Here is a 22308-nt window from a genome sequence, read left to right as displayed (position 1 = left end):
CAGGTGTCTGGCCTACTGGCTATCTGGCTTGGACAGTCAACCATAATTACCCCCTTTGAGGGGAGTCTTTCCGGATGTTAACTGAAATGCCACCGGGGAATGTTCTGCACTGAGGCATGCTAGGCTTCTCTGCAAGAAGGGCAAGCACATTTTTTCTTCTGGGCTTGAGGGAGCAGCTACAAACCCATTTTGCCAGGGAAGATGCATACAAAAAGAGGGCAAATCTTGTAACCTCAGCAACTGAGCTGGTGTAGGAATCTGGAATCTCCTGCATCCTGGCACCTTTCTTTGAAGATTATGCAAGACCAGCTATATACAAGGGATATTTATTGGCTAGCTATAATTTAGAGGGGACACCAGTGCGAGAGAGAGGCTGTGCTACGTGCCTGGCTTGTGTGGCGAGTCTTGATCCCTCGGGGGCTGGATCCTCAGCTCTTCGTCCAGCCGCTCCTTGGCTCTCACAACCTGCAGGGCAGAGGGTTGGCACTCCTGAGACACTGTGGCAGAGAGTCCACCCACTTCGCATGTGGCAAGCAGCCACGGGAGGGCAGCACCACCCAGGAGAAGGCAGATCACATGAGGCTTTAGCAGCTCCTGGGGACAGAACATGCCAACTGCAACCTGGCAAAGTTATCCGGATGCTACAGCCCGTTCACGTGAATCTGGAGGACTAAAAAATGCTGAGATGCCAGGAAAAAGGGATGGGGAGGAATCGAGAGATACCTTGGATCTAAAGCGGCGGCCATCGACAAAGAATAGCGACCCACCAGCAGCGCCGGTGGGTCTTTTTTCCTCCCCTCTCTGCCCGGGCGGCGAGCCCGTTGTACTCACCTTGGACTGAAGGTAAAAGGAGCCCCCCACGGATTTGTCGTTCACCTTAAATAAATGCTCGTAATTCTACCGAAGAAAAGCAGACAAGGCCGGGTCAGATTCAGCGGCTCGGCCCTTTACTTCTCCGCCTCGCGGTCGCGCAGAGAGCCCTCCCGGCCCCAACCCGCGGCGGCTCCGGAAGCGCGGCTCACCTTCTGGATCTCCTCCGGGTTGAGCGTGGAGACGTTGAGGATCTGCTGAGCTTCCTGCAGGCTGATCCCGGAGAGGCTGGAGGCCGCCCAGGACTGGGCGCCCGGCCGCCCGCGCGTCTCGGCGGCCGCTTGGCTGGCTGCTCGGGGACAAGGCGGCTTAGCGTCCCGCCAACGGCCGAGGCCCCGGAGAGCCCCCGCCCCTCCCCGGCTTACCTGCGAACTCCTGGCGCAGCGCGCGGGCGAAGGCGCGGCCCACCACCTGGGCGCCCACCAGGACGATCTGCGCCAGATACTTGGCCTGCGGAGACAGCGGCGGTCAGACCCGCCCGCCTCGCCGCCCACCCGCCCGCCCGGCTCCCGCTCACCATGTCCGCCACGGGAGCGCAGCTCAGAACGCCCGCAGGAGAGTGCGGCCGGAAAGAGCGGCCCTTCGTCCCGGAAGCAGCCTTGGAGGAGCGCCGAGCGGCTGATGAGGCGGCGCGTGCGTGAGCGACTCCAACGGCAGCCTCGGGTACTGCGTGGGAGCCGCCCCGCGGCGATCTGGAACCTAGAGGCTTAGCGCTAAGCTATCGCTCCGATGCGGCCCGCGATGCCGCCTCCTGCCCTGCAGGCACCCTGGAAAGCTTCGGCCCAGCTGCTCCCGGGAGCTGCTGTGAGGGTTCGCCACCCTTCTCGCCGAGAGACCCGGCTTTCCATCTGCCAGGGAGGCGGGGCCCTGAGCTGCGTCCAACTCGCCCCCGGGGGCTTCCCTTGACCGCGTCCAAGGGGAAGCTGCCGCCGGAGGGGCTCGTGAGCCTGGAGTGGTGGAGCCTTTGTCAGGAGCTCCGGCACAGGACCCACCCTGGTGCCCAAAGAAAGGGCCTCTCTGCCTTCCCACCCAAGGGATCTTCAGGACAGCTTTCACACACAGAGCCGACTTCTGCAGTCTTACAGTCGGAGGAACTGGGGAAATGGAATCTGTGAATCTGTGTGATTGCCCACCAAGTGGTGAGAAGCTGCCAAAAAGCCCAGGTGTAACTCTGCCCCTGCCCCCCAGTCCTTCAACAGCAGGACTGTCTGTGAGCTTCTGCCTCTTCCCCACAGGAGGAAGTCGGAGCAGCGTAATCCTCTGTAAGAATAAAGACACAGGAGACACCAGAATGAGAGGAAAGTGGTTTTCATGTTAGGGCTACACCCAGCAAGACGGAATCAGCTGGAGAAAGGAGCTTCCTCCTGAGAAGGAGGCTGGTGAGCAAAAGCTTCTCCAGCTTCAGGATGCCAGCCTGGAATTACTTGGGCACATGTGGGCAGTGAATGAGCCCGTAAGAGCCTTGCAGCTTGCCCTCCGTAGAACACTTCTGGGCAACTAGCCCACCAACTTCAAAGCAGCAAAGCAAGAAGGGTCCCTGCTCAGAAGGGTCCTGAGATGGAACAGAAAGGCTCCTGCCAAGGACAGAACCCGAGGGCCCCTGTGTTGGGGGGGAGATGTGGCTGTCCTTGGGAAGCGGGGTTTCGCTGGGTGATTGTAAGCAGGTGATCTGAGTCCCTATCCCAGCAGGGGTGCAGCCCCTGAGCTAAAGCGGCAAGTGGGGGAGAAGCCAACTGGCAGGGAGCAGCCTGCAGCCCGAGTCTGATGCTTTCTTCCTCTGAGGGGACTGCAGGAAGAGAGGCAGCGTCAGTCTGTCCCAGCATCTGCAACTAGTCCTATGGAACAATAAAAGATGGGCCAGGTTGAGCAATGTCGGGGCGGCTGCTTGAAGTCATGTGCCATGGGCAGCTCTCTTGTGGGTAGTGGGACAAATTTCATCCCTCTGAAGTGAAAAACTCCACAGATAGAGTTTTGGTACTAGCCGGCTCTTAGCGGCTCACCTGCCTGAAGTAAAGGAGGCAGGTCCTTCCATTTCCTGGTTGCTGCTCTCAAGTGAGAGAGAGAGAGAGAGAGAGAGAGGGGAGTCGGATAACTGGGCTTATAGAAACTGGCAGTGGCCAGGCTGCCCCTCTCCTTCAAGTGTGACCCTTCCAGCACTGCTCTTACCCACTCCTCTTCATTCACACCCTCAAAGGAGTCCTGTGGGAGGGGGTCATCTCGGTTCCCCAACTTGGCCACCATGGCGCTGAGCAGCTGCAGAGAACGGATGTTAGGGGGGGGCTTCTTCACCCTAAGGCAGAGGAATCACCCCTTCCCCCAGTGTGAGAAGATCTAAGGGAATGAAGGCTCACTTCCTCTTTCTTTTGCTCGTCAGACTTCTCTTCCAGGTAGACGGAGGACAGCAGGTATTTCCGTCTGGGGGCTTCCTTGGGCACTTGGCTCACTGCGTGGGGGAAGGCAGCAGAAGCTCCTTATTCTCATGCCCACTGAACTCCTTCAGCCCTCCCAGCTCAGCTCCTCCTTCCCTCTTACCTGAGGTCATGTCCTTGGGTTGCAGGCTGATGGTTTGGTGCTGCTTGTTAGCACCTTTTAGCCAGGCTGTGGCTGGCAGGGCAGGTTCCCACCACGCCTGTGTGGAGGGGAAAAGGTCGTCCTGGAAAAATTCTTTCTATGGAAGGAAATGATCCATGGCTGATGAGACGCTGGACACAGAAGCCACCTTGGACGACCTCAGTGGCAATGCTGAGCCTCTCTGACAGGAAAGGCTCTAAACTGGGAGGGAGGTGAGCTATTAGATTCTTCTCCCCTGAAGAAAGCTGCTGGACAGCTGCAGGAGATGGGGGTGGTCCCTGTCATGGACAGAGCTGGCTAAAGGTAAGTAAAAGACCCTGACGTTAGTACCACAGAAGGTCACATTCCCCATTTTTGGGGGCTGGAGCAAATAAATGGACAAATAAATAATATGGGAAACAGAGAGACATTCTGAGTTTGTGAATGACTGACTCATTCAACTGAAGCTGGCCAATTGCAGTGTGGACTGAAGGTCTGAGCAACGCACACACAGACACTCCCTCCCCACCCACCCCCCCATGGCAGACCCATACGCATGCACACACCTGGCCCCAAAAGCCAAGGCTTGGTGTGCTACCTTGACCCTGGGGACCCGGAAGGCCACCAGCTCAATGGAAGTCTGCCGGAGGCACAATGCCCGAGCAATCTCAACCTCCCGCACATCACAGGCCGTCTTGGGCAGGAAGTGAAAGCCCTGGAGCAGCAGAGGAGAGAGAGAGACTGACTTCCACCGGTTATCCTGCAAGGAACAACTCCCCAACCAGCACCCCAGAGATCTTGCAAAAGCTCTAGTGTTCTCTGCTATTTGGATGCTCTGGCCCTGGATGGCCACAAGTGGGCAGCCCCAGACTGCCTAAGGTTGATCAAAGGGGCAGAGGAAGAGGCCTCCAGGTGGCCAGGTAGGTCAACAGGCATTGAGGGAAGGGCAGCCCCAAAGCTCTTCCCCTCTGGGATGCCGTTCCAGCCTCTAGCTGGGACCCCTGCTGGGGGGTGCGGCAGGCCAGAGGGCAGCTGCTCCATTCTTTGCCCTCTGCAGCCTTTTCAAAAGTCTGACACAAGGTTTTGGCCCTCCCAGTGTCAAAAGAAACCAAGTCCAGTATAGACTCCAGCCTGAAAGGATTTCTCAGCATCCCAGCCCTATTTTTCTGGGTCTCTGTCCCAGCAGGTGCCTCACCTTGTGGGGGTTACAGGAGAGGAAGCTGTTGCACTCCAGGAAGAAGGGGGCCTCTGGGACCACCTCATAGACAAAGACCCTGGTATCGCCCTAAGCTCCCAGAAGAGAGAAGAGGTAGAATGCGCAGCCTGGGCTGGGGGTTCCTGCCCAAGACTTTCATGAGCGTCTGGCCAAACCAGTGCCACGGGAAGACTCAACCCAGCCAGGAAAAATGCAGTGGAAGAAAGCTGAATCCCTGAGTGGGAAACCGAGCTCCACACACCAGATGCCCAGCCTGGCTAGAGGCAAAAGAAGAGCCATCTTTTTGTCCATCCTCCCACCCAAGGATACTGCAGGGCTGGCGCCGGATGGCCTGCTTTCTTCCCTGGACATGCCCACAAAGCCTTTGCTCACTGAGTGGCAGGATCTCCCTTCCCTCTTGGCTCACCTTGCCTGTGAAGAATGCCACACTGGTGTCCACATCATAGAAAGGGATGAGGATGGAGGGAGAGACGTCCAGGCCAATGGTGGCTAGAGGTCCGGTGGCCAAGGCCTCAGCCTGGTGCAAGGAGAGCTGGCGTTCACTGCGGCTGAAAGAGGAAGAAAGAGATGAGACAGGCCATGCTCTTGCAGGCAATTGAGAGACGGCAGAGGGGGAGGCCTTACCTGTCAAAGCCGGAGACCAGCAGGTTTTTGCCGCCACAGACCCAGGTGACACGGGCACCTCTACCCCCCTTAGGCCCTGGACCATCCTGTTAGGGGGCAAGGGGGGAGATGCTTCAGAAAGAGAATGTACTACAGCTACCCTCTTGGCCCATCTGAGATACATGTGGGCGTTACCCTCCAGAAGAGCCTGCCCGGATGCTGACCTGCAAGGGCTGGGCAGCCTGCCGAGGCTCGTAAACTCGCACTTTGCCATCCTTGCTGACGGTTGCCAGGCAGCATCCATTGGGGCTCCAGGCCAGGCTGAAGATCTGAAAGCAACAACAGGTCAACCCTTGAGGCCGGATGAGCAGCATGCGGCTCCAGGATGCTGAGCTACACCGTTAGGATGTCCAACCCTCAATGCAAGGTTGATGATGGACCGCATGCCCCGCCATCATCACAGATGCTGCATCTGGTGGGAGCCAGGGCTGCCAGGTTAGCTTCATTGCTGGCTATTCTGCAGGATACTTCCGGATGTAACAAAGAACTTGGAGAGGCCCTTGTGTTCCCTACCTGGTCAGTGTGGCCGTGCAGTCCCAGCTCCTGCCTCCCTGTGCGCACGTCCCAGATCCGGACAGTCTTGTCATAGGAGGAGGAGGCCAAGACATCGGAAGCCAGAGGGTGGAACTTGATGGAATAGATCTTCTCTGTGTGGCCTAGCGTGAGAAGGAGAGAGGCCACATTCAGAGTAGCACTAGGCTTCCTAGGCCGATCCTGCCTCTGCCAGCCACGAGGAGGGGGTGGAGGAAGAGGGGGGCTGACCTCTCAAGACCACTTCTGGCTCCAGCAGCTGCTTCTGCAGTCCGGTTGCCTCAACCCGCCATAGCCGAATCTTGGTGTCTTCTCCAGCTGCACCAGAGAGGAAAGAAAGAAGAGCTCTAAAGACCCTCTTGGTGGGGTACGGCCCTGTGGCAGGGCTCGCCAGCCCAAAAGGCTGGGGTGCACAGCCCCCACCCCCAGGAGAGAGGCTCTCTCCAAGACCCCCTGGTCCCTACCAATGGCCAGGCGTTGCTCATCAAAGGGATCCCAGCAGAGATCCGAGATGGGTGCCCCATTCTGGATGGTGGGCATGGGGGTGTCAGGGAGTCGCCCTGGCTGGGAGAGCTTCAGAGACAGGGAAGAAAGCCATGTGTATGATGCTCTCAGCTGTTCCTCCTTGTCCTTTGCCAAGACAGAGGAAGACACACACCCCCAAGCAATCTGCGGCAGGCCATGAACACTGAACATGCCCCTGGGGGTGGGGATGGTGTTTCACCTCCAAAATGGCCACCTGTCCACCTGTGGCAAGCAGTGGGATGGCGATGTGATGGCGATTGGCGCAAAAGCCATCACACTCCCCTGGTGTGGTGAGGCTCAAGCCACGCAGGTTGGTGATGTGGGTGGTGCGAGGCAAGACGACTCCCTCGATGTGCCGGAAAGCAGAACTCGGGCCTGGAGGTGAAGGAACGGGATGAGCGGGTCTGGGAGGGGGGCTGCCCCATGTATCTTCCTTGAGCCCCACAGCATCCACACCTCAACTAAGCACTCTTTAAGGCAGCCTAGGCATTCTTGGATGCTGAAGGGCCCCCCGGTATCCCTTGCCCACAGACCCTTACCCAGAATATTCAGCAGGGACCGCTGGCTTGAGCTGGAGGAAAAGCCACTGGTGGCAGAGAGAGTTGGGGCAACGCTGGAGGGAGATGCCAGAGAACTGACAGGAGAAGACAGGCTGCTGCCCACCTGGCAAAAAGCAATGCCGTGTGTCAGCCGGTGGGCTGGAGGCTGGTGCACGGAGGGGAGGAATGGGCGCAGGCCTAGGTCATCCCTGCTCGGAGGAAGCTGGGACAACTGCACCCTGGAAGTGGGCAAAGCTACCAGGTGCCCTGTCAGCTACGGACACTCACACTGTTGTCCAGATCCTTGACCTGATCCCCTGCCTCCACGTGGATGGAGGGTGGATGCTGGCTGTCTTGGTCGAGACGAGGCAGGCAGGCAGAGAGGAAGCCCAAGCTGGGCCTGTGGGCAGGATCAAGACTCACCATCTCCACCTGGAGCAAGGAGAGGAAAAGTTTACCCCCTGCCAGAGGAGCCAAGGCCCAGGAGGGTGCCATTATGGGGCAGGACAATCAAGAGCATGGGTCAATGCTAGCCAGGGCTGGAACATGTCACTGACCAGAGCAGGCTCTCCTTGGGGAAGGCCTATGGACAGGAGAGGCCATGAATCTTCCATGGGGCAGGCCTGCTGCTTTGATGGCTGTAAACTCAAGAAGCTGTCATTGTGCCAAGCCCTTGTGGAGTCCAGGGTGGCGGGGGGGGGGTTTGACTTTGAAGATCTTGGGGTGATCAACTGGGGAGAGCTCAGCCCTCCTTACCTGCGTGTTGTCCCCAGCCCACCAGGACTGAGCAGATGCTGCCGGGACGTTTCCAGGACAGTCTGGAAATAAGTCTTTGTGGAACTCATGTGTGGACTGCAAGAAAGGCTGAGGGTGAATAAGGCTTGCTGGAGTAAGAGGCCCCACCTCCTCCCATGCAGGCAACTTGGCTAGTTTACCTTCCTGGGCACCAGATAGCTGATGGGCACAATGGTCGAGTCGCTCAGCTGCAAAACCTTCATCACTTCACAGGCTGTGACGTCCAGGGCCAGCCTGGGCAGTTGGGCTGCCCCTTGAGTCCGGGTCTCCAGAAAGCACTGGTGGACTGAGCAGAGCAAGGTGAGTGGGGAAGGGCGCCCAACTCCCAGGGACCCTGGCAAGCAAGCTGGGGGGAGGAACTCACCTTCTACCATGGCCGGCTGCGCAGGCTGCACCTCATAACAGAAAAGCACCTTCTCTCCCTGGAAGAGAACGGCTGCCTGAGCCGCTGCTGCAGGACCCCCTCTTGCCTGCCCTCCATTCCCACAGGGTGGGTAGGCCTGCGGTGAGCAGCCCCACGAGACCAGTAGCACTTACCTTCCCAGCCAGGACAAGAAGGCCGGAGCTGGGGTCAAAGAGCGGGATCAGAGGCCTGTGAGACAAGAAGCCCATTGGAGACATGGCCAGAGCCCTGATCCAGGTGCTCCCTGCCTGCCAGGAGCACCTGCTGCTCCCTCTCTAGCAACCCCTCACTGGCGTGCCTGTTCTGCTTTTGGGATGTCCCCAGGCATCTGTGCTGCCAACTCCCCTCCCCCCCCCCGCCTCTCTCTAACCACTTTTGAGAACAGTCTTTCTCGGCACTGCATGCACCTGGGTAGAGCACTAACCCACTCCTCTCTGGAACCCCTTCACTGCCCAGCCATGCAGCTGCCTGCAGCAGCAGAAGCCTGCAGCCTGCATCTCCCATTAAGCAAGTGGGAGTAAGGAGCCCCCCTCTTCCCAGGACTGGGAGAGGACTGAGAGAAAAGTGCCCCTTTCGTGCCCCTGCATTGGCAGCCAGCTAACCCTGCACCCAGTAGTGGTAGTTGCAGGGAGCCCTGGATCTCTGTCTCCCCTGGGCAGCTCCTCCTCACTGCTGGCTTGGCTTCTGGGTCACGCTCAGTAACAGGCAAGATCCACCTCAGCATTGTTCTCAGGGGCCCTGCCAGCCACCAGCCCTCTCCCCCACCCCTTGGTCTGCAAACACCGCCCCCCCCCCAGGGTGGGCAGCACGTGGGCTGGGCCCGGAGGAGTTGAGGGCCCAGGGAGAGAGAGAGAGGCGGCCATCGCAGAGTCCAGCCCAGGACAGGCCTGGCCCAGGATGCTTTGCTGCCTTCTGCCAGGGACACTCTTCCCCAAGCAGCAGTCTTGGCAACTTTCCTGCCGGGCAGCAGCAAGAGGAGGAGGCGTGGGCTGTGGGCAGGGACAGGCCGCTCTGGGGCGGGTGCAGCCACCTGAAAAGGGGCCCAAGCTCTACAAAGGGCAAGGCCAGCCCGGCCCCTCCCGCTCCCCAAACAGGCCCAGCAGGTCTTTCGAGCCGCCTCCTTGCGCCTGACGGGAGGATCTCGCCAAAGCGGCTCGTCTGACGGGCCGCCAGCGGATCCCGGCACGAGGCTGGTGCGATGCGGGCGGCTGGTCGGGCACAGCGGCCGGGGCAAGAGATGGGCCTGTCCTGACCCAGCGAGGCTCTCCTCCCCGGCCAGCCTGTGGAGCTTCCTCGCGGTCTGCAGGCGGCCCCAGCTGGTCCGCCCTGCCAGGCCAAGGCTGGAAAGAGTGCAGGGCGGACGAGGGCTGGGCGGGCGCTGCAGTTTGAGTCCCGCCGGAGGCAACGCGGCCAGTCCGGCAGGGAAAGCGCTGCAAACTCTCTCCCCGCGACCACCCCCAACGTGCCCCGGCAAGGACCGGGCAGCAAGAGGGGCGGGGGAGGCGCGCCGAGGGGGCGGTCCTTGCGGCGCTGGCCGCTCCTCCTCCCGGGCTCCCCAGCCAATCGGCGCCCGCCGCCCCTCCCCTGCTGCGAGCGCTGAAACCCGAGTCAGCAGAGCCGCGGCCAGCCTGGCCGGGAGGGAGTCGCCACGGCTTCCCGGAGCCGGCGATGGAGTGGGCGTCGCAGCAGCCCCGACGCGCCGCGCGCTAGCAGCACCCCGGCCCTGCCACGTCTCGGGGAGCCCAGTCGGTAAGTGTCCCGCCGCCCGGAAAGCGCCTCGGTTCGCGGAGGGAGAGGGTCGGCGCGGCTCCGTAGGAAACGGTAGGGCGACGAAGGGCGCTGGAGGGGCACGGACGCTTCCGCCTCCTGGCCCCCTTGGTTTGAGGCACTCCGCCTGTCATCCCCGCGCCTCCCCTGCGATGAGTCCGGGCCGGAGCTGGCAACGGCGGTGGGAGGTCGCTGAACTCCGGAGACCAACTGTCGACTTGTTTGCATCTGGCTGGGCCCTGGGCAACTCTGAACATGTGTAAAGTGCTCTTCCAGGCATGAGGCCGGCAGATGCCAGCCCGTTCAAGAGCTTCTCTGGCCTACCGGAGTGGGGTGTTGGCAAACTGCATCTCCTGCCCTGTTCTGGGTGCCATGATCCCACAGTGGCCCTCCCCACTTAAATAGCCATGCAAAGACCCTGAAGCAGCAGGGCCCAAGCCGGCCTGGGTGGGAGCCGAGGCAGCCAGCCTTCCCCGTTTCTCTCCCCACAGAATCCCCCCCTTAACAAGAGAAAGTGAAGCTGTTGGGCTGCTCCCTCCTCCTCGACCCAGGTGGCCTTGCCTTCAGCCCCCCCCCCTCACTTCACCCTGTCTCTGTTGAATTGTCCTCCAGACCTCTGCTCAGGAACTTGGCTGGGCATCTGGCCGGGAAGGGTGCCCGAGCCCCCCTCCTCCTGTTCTTCAGGGCAAACAATTCAGGTCTGGGGAGGCACCTGGATCACTGCCAGTCCCCCTCTGCTCGCTCCCCTCCTCAAAGAATTGCCAAGAGACAATACAGTCTGGACTGGTGGGGGGAGCACTGGAGGGCTGTGGGGAGGGGGGCATTGGAGAGCTGCTGGACCTCCAGTGCTGCTGCCCAGGTGGAGGCAGTGGCTTGTGGGCCCTGTCCCCAGGGAGGATGGGTGGAGGGAGGGGATTCCCAGAAGCAGCTTTTGCTTAGCAAAGGCCTCCTTGCTGCTTGAGTGGACCCAGCTCAAAGGGGCCCATCCCTTGAGCCCCTCCTAGGGTGGGGTGAAGCTGTTCCTTCCTGGGAATAGAGCACAGGTCCTGCCTGCTAGACCAGCCAGAGGGAAGACCAGTTTCCTGTTTCCAGTCAGGGTGGGAGTGGGATATCTTAGGAAGGTGTCGGGAGCTGCCGATGCTCTGAGACTCAAGGAAGCAGTTTGCAGGCTGGGAATCTGCACCCTTGCTTGGGTATGACCAAACAGTTGAATTGCATTTCTGGAGGAACCTGGTTCCAAGATTGTACACAGTTGTGGGTTCAAGATGAGTGCACAATGCTGTGATTTCTCATGACTAAGCAGTCAAATTGGCCCAGAGGATGCCCAGCTGGGAACACCCACATGCTGGGCTTGGGGACTGGCACACTTCCTGGGGTAGCAGGAGAGCCTGTGGCCAACACATAGACTGGGCTCAGGGGCATCAGCACATCTCTCACTTAGCCAGCTGCCCAGGACCCAACTAGAAAAACAGCCCTCACCAGCCAAGCACTCTCTGCCACTCTGCTCACACAATGGAATTCTCTTTCAGAGGCCAGGGGATGGTCTTGAGGGAATGGTGGGCAGAAGCCTCCCACACACTGCAGATGAGCACCTGAGTGCTACCTGCTGGCTTGCCCCCTCCCCAGCACTGGGGAGTGGGGGAGCTAGAGAGCTGGCGCCAGGAATGCTGTGGCTGGGAAGGTGAGAGGCTGCCAAGTCCTCCAAGGGGGGAGGAAGGGAGACAGAGTGGAGGGAAAGCTAGAAATTAATTTTGGAAGGAAAGGGGCAGAGGGCTTCTACAGGGCAGCTACTCCTGTTTTATCCCCCAAGTGGGGGGTAAAACAACTCTTGGTAGCACCATCCAAGCAACTGTCTTGCAATGCGGGGTAAAGCTTGCATTTTCTTGCCATCTTGGGGGGGGGGGATGGATGTCAGGGATCTCCCCTCAGCCCACTTCCTGAACTGGTTCCAGCCTTGAGCTGGAGGGCCGACCTGGACAAGGCAACCTTGTGCAAAGGCGCCTCAATCCCAGGCCTGCAGGACACCCCAAGCTGAACAGAGGCTTCTTCTGTGCCACCCATCAGGAGAAACTCCAGCCTCACTGCTGGGGGCTTCGCTCCCCCATTTGCAAGGGGTGCTACCATGGTTTGTCCAAACCAAACAAGTGGGCACTCCCCACTGCTGCCACCCAACCTGCCCGACTTCTTGCAGCCACCGCCGCTTCCTCCTGGCCATGGGAATGCGGGTTAGGCAGCTCCTCCCTGGCCTAATTAGGGGTTACGCCTGTGCCAGGCTAATGACAGCCTGCCCAAGCGCAGGCGGGCACGTGCATCCTCTTCCCACAGGATCCTCAGAAGACCCAGCTGCCCCCTCCGTGTGGGGCCAAGCTGGGGGCTCATTTCCTGGCTGCGGTCCCGCATAGCTCTGAAGGGAGGAGAGGATGCTTGGGGTGCCCAAAGCTGAGGAGCAGCTCAGGGGACTCCATGGCTAGCTTGGCTGGAGAAGGAAGCAGAGGCAGCGTGCAGGAGCGGGGGTGGGGGCTTATCCAAGGGAGGGGTCTTGTCCCCTTTCCACTAGAGTGGGCGCAGGCTCTTCCTGGCCATGGAGGAGGAGCAAGAGCAGCCTAGTCTTTGGGAAACCTGAGCCTCTCAGTTCTCAGCCAATCTCCTGCTCCAGCCCTCCTCCCTCCCGTTGCTCCCCATTTGAAGGGTCCTGGATTATGCATTACCCCCCTCCAGAGCAGTTCAACCCAGCGTGAGGCCACCTAATCTTGATTGGGGAGCAAACCTCCTGGACCCAGAAAGCGGCCAGGGCCTCTGACCTGCTGCACCCCTTAAGCATTCCCCCCACCCGTTTTCATGGAAAGGCAAAATGATACAGGGAGGGAAGACCAGAAATGGGACTACTTGCCCTCTGGCTGCTTTGGAAGGCACAGTGCCTCCAGGTGTTTGCAGTTCCTTCCCACCCACCCACCCCCAACCAGCCTGCATGGGGCGTGCCCTGTGGCTTCCCCTCCCCACCCTGGGCTGGCTCCAGGGAAGGCTGCTGTGGGTCAAGGAGCCTCTGATCCTTTGCCAGCTGCCCCACTTGGTGCTTTTCTTAGCCTGAGCCTGTGGGGTGCCTTCCGAGCGGCATCTTGGGACCAGATGGCTTCCAAGCCAGGCAGGCGCTCCCAAGCCTTGCAGTGTGCGGAGGGAGCCAGCTGGGCGGCGAGCCATGTCTCCCAATAGGCCATTGGGGGCAGCAGGCTGCTTATCAGCTGCCCAAATCTGGAGGTGTCAGGCGGGGTGGGGAGCTGCTCTGACCCCTCTCCTCTGGAGGCCCCCAATGGGGAAGGTTGGTGACATCCCCTCCCCAGCCAGATTGATGAATGAAGGGATGGGGCAGAACCAACCATGATTGGGGGGTGAGATGGGTGTGTTCATAGGCCAAAGTCCACCAGCAGCTTCCCTGCAGCCCTGTGCCTTCCTCCTGGCCTAACCCATTCAAGTCTCGGTCCCTAAGCCTAAGGCCAGCACAATGGCTGATGGCTGGTTCCAGGCCAATGGAGAAAACCACGGTTGGATTAACCACATGTGAATCAATGCCATCCTCATGAGGACACCTTGTAAAGTGTGGCGCTTCCCAAGACAGGGTCAACCCCACTGCAAACATCAGGGGTCTCCAGGGCCTTTGCTCACAGCCCTGGCCTGGACCCCCTGCATCAGACGAGAGCAGGGCAGGGTTACTGTGAGGAGTGCTGTGGGCTTGGGGGGGGGGGCTCAGTCTCTGAAAGTGCAGAGAGAGGGGGGAGGCCTCTCTCTTTGCAAGCGAACTCATGGCCCTCCCCTTCCTCCTCCAGCTGCACATTCCAGAGTTGATCACCTGGTGAGCAGCAGCCTTTCTAAGAGCCCCACAGCCAAAGTTAATCATCTCACTTATTAAATGAGGCGACATGCTGGCTGAGGGGACAGTAGAGGTTGGGGGCACACCTGAGTTGGCTGGGATCCGCCTTGCCTTCTCCAAGCCAGGCTGCCCATCCTTGCCAAGGATGTCTGTGTGTGTGTGTGTGTGTTTTGCCCTCCCCAGAGCTTGGATAGGGATGGGCAGAGCCACAATTTTAGTGTCTGAATGGGAGGAGCCCTCCTTTGCTGGCTTTCCATAAAATCAAAATCACATTCCCCCACCCACAGGCTTGGAGGGGTCTGTGGAAGCCAAGTTAGTCAGAGTGCCCCAAAGTGGCGGTGCATGCCAGCTGCTGGCGAATGGGGGGGGGAGATGTTTCTTAGCTCCAAAAGGATAGTCTGCCCAGCAGTTGCATGTCCTCCCAATAAGCCAGGGTCTCTTCTGCAAATGGCCAGCCCCCTCCTCTTGGTTCTCTGGCCCCTCCTCATTTGATCCGTGGAGATGACTGAATGCTGGGAGGACCAAAGCTCTTCTCCCCTGGGATTCCATTCCTGCTGATCCCTGAGAAGGTGCATAGACTGGACCATGGTGTGTGTGGAGGGAGTGGAGGGTAAAAGCCAGGATTGCCTCCCAGAAAAGTCCTGGGGTCAGGCAAATATCCAAAAGGACTTGCATTAGGAAAAAAGCTTGGGCAGGGGTGGCCCACAGGGGCTTTGGAAATGCCCTTGAGGTCAGAGGTGACCCACCACCATTCTGCTTTTCTGTCTGCAGAATCTCCATCATGAGGCTCCCCCTGATCTGGACATTGCTGCTTTTCCCAGCTGGAAGCCTTGCCCAGGGCTGCCCAGCTGACTGCCAGTGCAACCAGCCCCAGACCGTCTTCTGCATCGCCAGGAGCAGCCCTGCCATCCCGCAGGGGCTGCCACCAGACACGGCCCACCTGTACATGTTTGAGAGTGGTCTCCGCATACTGAGTGAGGACAGCTTTGCAGGGCTGCCTGCTCTCCGGCTCTTGGACCTCTCCCAGAACCTCATATCTAGTCTGCCACACAACGTCTTCCAGCTACTGCCGGGACTCCACAATCTCGACCTGTCTTCCAACCAGCTGCAGGAGATCACCAACGAGAGCTTCCATGGACTGCGCCTGCTAGAGAGGCTCTACCTGGATCGCAACCAGCTCCAGACCATTCACCCAGCCGCCTTTGATTCGCTGGAAAACCTCCTGGAACTGAAGCTCCAGGACAACCAGCTGCAAACGGTGCCACCTCTCAACCTGCCCACCCTCCTGCTGCTGGACATCAGCCGGAACAAGATCACAGCCCTCGAGACGGGCACCTTCCACGTCCTGAGTCTTGAGTCCCTGAAGATGGCTGGGCTGGGCCTGGGCAGCGTGGATGAGGAGCTCCTGCAGAGCCTGCACAACCTGCATGAGCTGGACGTCTCGGACAACCTGCTCGCCAGGGTGCCCGGGGTCCTGAGCCAGCTGCCCGGGTTAACTAGGCTCAGCTTGGCAGGGAATGGCCTGATCTCACAGCTGCGGGCAGAGGACTTTGAGCACCTCCAGCAGCTGCAGGAACTAGACATCAGCAACCTGAACCTCAATGGGCTCCCCTGGGACTTCTTTGCCTCCTTCCCCAGGCTCAGGGCAGTCACCGCAGCGGAGAACCCCTTCAACTGCATCTGCCACATGAGCTGGATCGTCAGCTGGGCCAGACTCAGCAAAACCTTACTCCGGAGGCCAGAAGAGACCCGCTGCCACTTCCCTCCCCAAAATGCAGGCCGCTTGCTCCAGCAGCTGGAGTATGCAGACTTTGGCTGCCCCACCACCACCACCAGCACCCTACGAGCAACCAGCCCCAAACTCACCAGCCCCCTTCCCAGCAGCAGGCCCCTTCCCCCAAAGGCCGGCACCCCCAACCCCTCCACGAGCCATGGTGGCCTCATGACCACGGCCTCGCCCGCCCCGGAGGGCCAGCCAAGCCCCGAGGCTCGGCTTTGCCCACCACACGCCTGCCTTAATGGGGGCCTGTGCCAGCCAGGCCCCAATCGCCACCTGGAGTGCCTCTGTCCCCTGGGCTTCACCGGATTGTACTGTGAAGTAGACAGGGGGCAGGCAACCTCTCCACCAGAGCTCACCCAGGCCAAACAAATAGCCATCAAGCACGTGGGGAGCACTTCCATCAAAGTGGGTCTGCAGAACTACATCCGCTCCAAGCCTCAGCTCAAGGGCATCCGCCTGACCTACTGGAACCTCTCAGGGCCAGACAAGCGGCCAGTCACCCTCAGTCTGCCAGCTGCCTTGCCCGAATATACGGTGCGGGCCCTGAAGCCCAACTCCTCATATCACATCTGCATTGGGGCCCTGGGTGACAAGGCCCCACAGGAGGAGCTCTGCGTGGAGGCCCACACGCTGCACGCAACCCACCAGCAGCATGCCCCTGTCACCCAGGGCAAAGGCCCCGACTTGCCCCTGGTGGTGGCGCTTTCTGTGGCGGCTGTGCTGCTCCTGCTGGGGGTGGCGGTCACCGGTTCCTACTATGCACGACAGCGCAGGAAGCAGAGGAAGGCCCAGGCTGCCCCAGGAACCCCCAGCTCCGGTCCGTTGGAGCTGGAGGGGGTAGCAATGTGTGGCGAGAAGGGGGATCTGGTGAAGCAGAGTCCCAAGACTGTAGCACCCCTCAGCCTGGAATATGAGGTGCCTCTCATGCAACCCCATTTCACAGACACTGCCCCCCCTCGGGCCCTGGGCCCTTCCTACTTTTAGGGCCACTGAAAGGCAAATCAGGGTGTCGGTGGCTTCCTTGGTGCCAGTCTGGACAATGTCCAGGGAGAGGCCAAAGAGCAGCACAGAAAGAGGCCACCTCCCACAGCAAGAGGACCCCATGTGCTGGCACCCGAGTCCTCTGCCACGGGCAACTCCAACCCTACAGACCTATGGGGGTAGCTGTAACAAAACCCACATGAAGGAGCAGAGCTTCTTCCATTAATCGAGGAGGAGGAAGAAGAGACCAGGTCCTCCGGGCAGCCCAGTGGCCCAAAACTGAAGCCTTAGTTGTTACCGCCTGATCCCTTTCCTCCTGGGCAGTCATTTTTCCTAACAGGCTGATGTTTTGTACAATCAGATGATAAATGCTTTTGTACAAAAATAAGTTTTGTACAGATTGTGCAAGTTATAAATGCTTTTGTAGAAAAAAGTGAGCGTCAGCAAGAGCCTTGTTCACAGGCTGCACTTGCAGAAAAGGTGCACAGTGCAAACACGCAGCCTCCAGCTCTGACCGCAGGCGGAGAATACAGAATGTGCTGGAAGACACTCTCACACTGACCCTTTTGAGCCTGGCTGCACAACACACCAAGGCATCTGCTTGCAATGCCAGCCTTTTGAGCTGCAGCCCTGGAGGCCAAAGAGCTTCCACAGCACGGGGTCTTTGCAAGAGCCCCCCACCCCCTAATGCCTTTCCCAAGTAGCTGGAAAGAGGCACCAGGAAGTCAGTTACAGCCCAGGCCGGGCAGGCCAATTAGGCCTCTGGGCCGGGGCATCCATTGGCCCTTCCCTGTGCTTAGAAGCAGGTTCTTCCGAGTAGATGCAGTTTGGACTTAATTCTTGGATGAAACACATGGTTGGATTCACAGAAGTAAGCCAGGTGAGGGGCAGGTCACTGGGCCTGATCTAGACTTGCACGTTTCCATTGCTGGCACAGCAGGGTCTGTGTCGACAGGAACAGATCCACACCCAAGTCAAGGAACCACATTCAAACCACCAAAAGTGGTTCAAACCACCAATTAGGCGCAGCCTCTGGGCTGCCCTTTGTTCAGTCTCTGCTAACCACATGGAGCCCGACAGGCACAGTCAGACCCAGGTGAGGGGGAAGTCTCTGTTCGAAGAGCAAGAGGGCGGGGGCCACCCTTCAGCTGGACAGGCACCAGTGGAAATGACCCCAGAGCAGGCCAAGGCAAGGGCAGAGGCCTGCCCTACCATTTCCAGAGGATGCCCACTCCTAGAGGGGAAGAAGCCATCCCTTAAAGCAGCCCCTCTCACTGCCCCCCCCAACACCAGCCTGACAGGGCCGCTATGGCCTCCTACTGGCAGTCCCCCCTTTGGCAGCGTCAGCCATAGTTTTGCTCCGGCCAAGCCTGAGCAGTGTTTACACAGCTGCTACTGCCTGGCCGGCCTTGGGTCCAGCCAGCTTCTCCCACCTCCCAAGCCTGCGGCTGTGGCTGCTGGATCAGGCAGGCACCACGTGGACCGCATTAGGGGATCTGCCTGGAATTCAGGCAGAGCGGTGATCCGGAGCTCCAAAACAGTTCTCTCCTCAAGGCTGCAGGAGATGGGCACTCGGCACTTGGAAAGCTGAATGTCAGTCCAACACCGAAACCCAAGCTGGCTAAATCATGGCTTCAGGGGATACATGAATGCACACAGTTGGGTTCAGTTGGTAAATCAGGGTTAGTTCACAAATGGCTCTTGTGCTGGGAATGAAATTCCCCTCCCTTTCTCTTCTGAAGCCCCCCCTGCTTTAGCCCCCCAGAAGCCCCCCTCTCATGGTGTCTGCACAGCTTGGCCTGACCCACAGTCTACCAGCCTCCCTGAACTCCAGGTGGATTCTCTCCAAGGAGCTGCTGGCTGGTCAGGCCAGAAGAGCCTCTGGAGACAGGGAACAGTTGAAGCCCCTGTGCTCATCATGCAGATCTGACCCTTGGACCCAGAGCAAGCAGACCCTCACTCCCCCTCCACGGAGAAGGTCCTGCTGCTCTACAGGGGCTCTGGGCAGGGGTCCTGAAGAGGTCGGAGCTCATTTGCACTCGCCACCTCCAGGGTGGTCTCTCAGCTGCCCCAGAAACACCTTGGCAATGCCACCCAGGCAGATCTAGCAAGGCGCAACCTCACACCACAAGTGGTAAAAGGGAAAGAAACCAGTTCCCTCCTGAACAGGTGGCACCTTCAGATGCAGATGCAGACCCCAAGAAAACCATGGGGAGGATTCCAACAGCCAGAGGGAAGGCTCTGAGGCCAGAAGAAGCACCTCTGCAGCCCTGTTTAGAGCGCTCCAGCCGGGTCAGAGGCCTGATCCGCTGACCAAGGTTTTTCCAGAGCAACCACCCGTTTGTTGGTAGGACAAGGCACCCAGCTCTCCAGCCCCATGCCAGCAATCGTGTCAGAGGGCAGCTAATTTAGGAAAGGGGGGGAGTGCACCAAAGCTGGACTGCCCTCTGGGGCTGGGAAGTAGCAGGACAGTCCCCAGGGAAGCCAGAGGGCCCCTGGGAGTCGCTGGCCCACAGGGAAATTGGGGAAAATGGGCGGCACCGAGGAAGCTCCCCACAGGAATTGGCTGACCCACTGAATGGGCCCTTTGTCATCCCCAGCAGACTGTTCAAATTAACTTTGCAGATTCCTGCAAAAACGGCTGCTAAGCAAATATTTTCCTTATGAGCCACGTGGATTTTCCAACCACAGCTGAGAAGAGAAAAGGGGGGGGGAAGAGGCAGGCAGCAGCCCTATGCCCAAGCCAAGCCAGTCCCATCCAGGGGTCCTGGCCAGTTCCTCCAGGCTTGGAAGACAGGGAGCTCAGAGCTTGCCAGCTGCTTGAGTCACCCGGGGAGGGAAAAGGGCTGACTCTGCAGCCTCCAAGGATGGGGGAGGAGGGGGGGCAGAGACCCTCCTCACTGCAGTGTTTGGCAGCCTCCCCAAGTGCCCCCTGGAAACGTTGCCGGTTATAGCCACAGGACAGGGACCAGGCCTGGCCAAAGGGGGTGCCAGCTGCTCTTTCTTTGAGGTGACTCAGATACCCTGAGGGAAGCGGGCAGAGACCCTCCAGGATGGCCGGGACACAAAGCTTGCCGAGACATCCATGTTGGTGATGCGCTTCCTAGAAGGGTTGCCAACTGAAGCCCCCCAGTCAGATGAGGCTCAGCTCCAGCACAGCCTCTCCAGGCAAGGCCAGATCTGTGAGATGAGAGCCCCACACCAACCTCCAATGCTGTCAAAACGTAGCCCCTTCTCCCAATTTGGATGGAAAGATGGATGGGAGCAGCTCCACCAGGCTAGATAGGAAGCCTGGCAGGTTTTCTTGGCTGGAAGGTTCTGCAAAATCTAGGGAGCAAGGCAGGCAGGGGGGAGCCAGGGCTGGAGCAAGGCCACCATGCTTTAGTGTGGCAGGCTGCTCTGACGTGCCCACCAGCCCTTCCTGGGAGGGGGCTACGGTTGTGCTAAGCCCCTGGCATTACCTGCCCTGCGTTCCCAGATCTCCTGAGCAACGAGGCCTGCTTCCCCCGCTGCCCCCTACAGAGCCAATATGCCCTTTGCTGGAGCTTCCTCCATTCCCAGAGTTGCCCTGGGAACCGGACAGCAGGGTGCTGGCGCTGAAGGGCTGAGGGCACAGCAGCCCCTGCCACAGAGAGGCTAGGTGGGCAGAGGGGCAGCTCACCACAGCTGGCTCTCCTTAGCCGGAGAGCAGCTGTCAACTCTTCTCTGTAGCCAAGCAGTGAAAAGTTGTCAAAAAAGCAGGCCCAGCTCAATTCCCCACTTGGAGAGAGGCATTGGGGGGAGGAGAGGACAGAAGGCAAAAAGCCTGGCCAACCATCCCTCAGTTTCCAGAGGGCGAGAAGGGAGGCGCAGGCTTCCCTAGCTAAGTAGCCTTCCAGAAACAGTCCCACTGCTGGGAAGGAGGGGCTTCCTTCCCCCACACAGCCCCCCACCCACCCGTCAGAATCAACCCCTCATATCCCCCAGTTATCATCTTGATGGCAACAAGATGGCAGCCTTGCAAAACCTGCCAGGGCCAGACAGATAAGCAGCACCAACCAGCCCCACACATTCCTTGGCAGTTATTAGTGGTAGCCCAAACAAGCCACCAACCTGGCATCGCTTGACCCCTTCCTCCATGCTTGCAGCTGCCCCTTGGACAGTCCAAGGAAATCAGAGCCTACCAGGAAGCGAGGCCTCCCCCATCTGAGTGGCTGCAAGGACATTACCCCACCCCAGGAATGTGATGCCACTTGGAGACCACGAAGGTCTGGGGAAAGGGCAAAAGCCGAAGAGGCCCATCCTGGTGACCTGGAAGGATCCTAGAAGGAATGCTTTGAGGAGTGGAAGTTGCAATGTCCACATAACATTTCTCCACTTATTCCCCACCTCATCTCGGAAACGATGGGCCCACCTCTAGTCAGCTACTTTAAGCAAGATCCCCACTGCAACCCTGGCTGCCCCACACTTCCATTAGAGGAGCTGCGAGTGCAGGGGCCAATCCAGGCAGGTGGGGCCAGGTGGCGTGGGGAGGAACGGCAGCAGCCCTGGGGCCTTCCACCGTGCCCAGCCGCCTCTGGGCCAATGTGGCGGAACGCCAGCCTGGCCCACCCCTGCCACCCCTTTGCACCCCGTAACGCTGGGAGTTGTGCAACTCCTTACCTGGGGGAGGCGTCCAGTGTGACGGAGGTCAGAGAGCTGCTCAACTGGCGGCTGTCCCAGAGGCACACTTCCCGTTCCATCATCTGGAAGGGAGGCGAGGCTGAGGGGCTGCTTCGGAGAGACTCCAGAGTCATCCTCTCCGGAGGGAGCAGAGTGAGGGCCCCCAGTCTGTCAGGATTCGCCCCCTACCTGAGCCCCCCAGCCCCCCAGGAGAGGCAGATAGAATCCCCACCTGGTTGGAGCCCACGGAGAGGAAGCAGCCTTCCGCGTTCACCCACAGCAGCCGGGCCTCCCTGCCGCCCGTATGCGCCAGGACAGTCTGTGGGGAGAAGATGAACAGTTGGGGTGGGCTACCTTCCAGATTCCTACTAGTGAGGAGAGACAGAGGAGACCCTTGGAATGGGACACGTCCCCCCCCCTCCAGTGAGTCCCTTCAAATCAGTGCCTCCATCCAGTCTGGAGTCAAGAAGGGCACCAGTTTGGGGCAGTTCCTTGGCCCAAAGGCTCCTTGGGCTGGCACTGCACTGCAGCTCTCCCAGATTGCTGGTTGTTGGGCAGAATTTGTGTGAAAGGAAGTGGGTGTGTGGGTGCCTCCACCCCCACTCCCACCCCCACTGTGGTCAGCTGCAACTCTTAGTTGCTGAGGGGACCTTGGGAGCAACTGGACGGGTGGCTCTGGTGTTCCCAGCCCAAAGAAGTTACACAGTGGTTCCACTTGGCTCTCCTTAATGCTGCCGGAGGGTAGAGGGTGGCAGGGAACACCCTTCAGTGTCACTGCCCGGTGGCGGAGACAGACATAAAAAGGACCTTGGCCTCTCAGATGGTTGGAGGGTCGGTCAGGTTCCGCCCAGATGAAGGACTGCAATGCACTGGGGGAGGGACATTGAGCTGTTTTTCAACTCCATGGGAGTTTTGTGGGGTGCTCTGCGGGGTGCTGTGGGTGACAAACTACAGGCAGGAGGCAAGAGCAGCATTTTGGCTGCCCTCTCTCGGACCAGGAAAGCCCAGGCAGCCCGGCTGATCTGGGCAGAGCCCTTTGGGGTGCCAACACCTGAAAAAGGCCTGTTCTCTCCAAGTTGCAGGTACCACAATCAGCCCTTTTGGTCTCCAACCCCCTCCTTCCTGGCCAATGCTAGTGGAGAGAAGGTGCCACCCCCATTCGCTGGGGGGTGGGCGGGAGAC

At 59.5% G+C, this 22308-nt stretch overlaps 2 protein-coding genes across 8 annotated transcripts in view; one reads left to right on the top strand and one right to left on the bottom strand.

Moving 5' to 3' along the window:
* Positions 1 to 309: 309 nt before the first annotated feature.
* Positions 310 to 22308, bottom strand: part of LOC131185301 (mitochondrial import inner membrane translocase subunit TIM16-like) — a 30585-nt gene continuing 8586 nt past the window's right edge. The window contains exons 8-31 of one of the 6 annotated variants that reach the window (XM_058157720.1): positions 21359 to 21445; positions 21127 to 21209; positions 8227 to 8281; positions 8054 to 8111; positions 7830 to 7975; positions 7651 to 7746; positions 7183 to 7326; positions 6895 to 7018; positions 6555 to 6730; positions 6295 to 6403; positions 6062 to 6148; positions 5813 to 5955; positions 5464 to 5568; positions 5261 to 5346; positions 5043 to 5184; positions 4616 to 4705; positions 4019 to 4135; positions 3403 to 3538; positions 3222 to 3313; positions 3037 to 3123; positions 1236 to 1320; positions 1023 to 1159; positions 832 to 897; positions 310 to 465 (exon numbers count right to left, since the gene is read on the bottom strand). In XM_058157720.1, the coding sequence (XP_058013703.1) occupies positions 379 to 465; positions 832 to 897; positions 1023 to 1159; positions 1236 to 1320; positions 3037 to 3123; positions 3222 to 3313; positions 3403 to 3538; positions 4019 to 4135; positions 4616 to 4705; positions 5043 to 5184; positions 5261 to 5346; positions 5464 to 5568; positions 5813 to 5955; positions 6062 to 6148; positions 6295 to 6403; positions 6555 to 6730; positions 6895 to 7018; positions 7183 to 7326; positions 7651 to 7746; positions 7830 to 7975; positions 8054 to 8111; positions 8227 to 8281; positions 21127 to 21209; positions 21359 to 21445 (2538 nt within the window). In that variant the 3' untranslated portion in view covers positions 310 to 378. Of the gene's footprint in view, positions 466 to 831; positions 898 to 1022; positions 1160 to 1235; positions 1321 to 1387; positions 2706 to 2870; positions 2913 to 3036; positions 3124 to 3221; positions 3314 to 3402; positions 3539 to 3986; positions 4136 to 4615; positions 4706 to 5042; positions 5185 to 5260; positions 5347 to 5463; positions 5569 to 5812; positions 5956 to 6061; positions 6149 to 6294; positions 6404 to 6554; positions 6731 to 6894; positions 7019 to 7182; positions 7327 to 7650; positions 7747 to 7829; positions 7976 to 8053; positions 8112 to 8226; positions 8282 to 21126; positions 21210 to 21358; positions 21446 to 22308 lie in introns of those variants that run through there. The other 5 variants (XM_058157716.1, XM_058157717.1, XM_058157718.1 and 2 more) reach the window with 5 other exon arrangements.
* On the top strand, positions 9701 to 16940 carry VASN (vasorin). 2 transcript variants are annotated; one of them, XM_058157727.1, is made up of 2 exons: positions 9701 to 9841; positions 14496 to 16940. In XM_058157727.1, the coding sequence occupies exon 2, from the start codon at positions 14506 to 14508 to the stop codon at positions 16486 to 16488; it is 1983 nt and encodes a 660-aa protein (XP_058013710.1). In that variant the 5' UTR covers positions 9701 to 9841; positions 14496 to 14505; the 3' UTR covers positions 16489 to 16940. The 2 variants fall into 2 exon arrangements, with proteins under 2 accessions (XP_058013710.1, XP_058013709.1); XM_058157726.1 differs by lacking the exon at positions 9701 to 9841 and adding an exon at positions 11485 to 11540.

The sequence above is a fragment of the Ahaetulla prasina genome, chromosome 14 (assembly GCF_028640845.1).
Source record: "Ahaetulla prasina isolate Xishuangbanna chromosome 14, ASM2864084v1, whole genome shotgun sequence".
In the NCBI taxonomy this organism is placed as follows: domain Eukaryota; kingdom Metazoa; phylum Chordata; class Lepidosauria; order Squamata; family Colubridae; genus Ahaetulla; species Ahaetulla prasina.
This window is presented reverse-complemented; position numbering and strand designations above follow the sequence as displayed.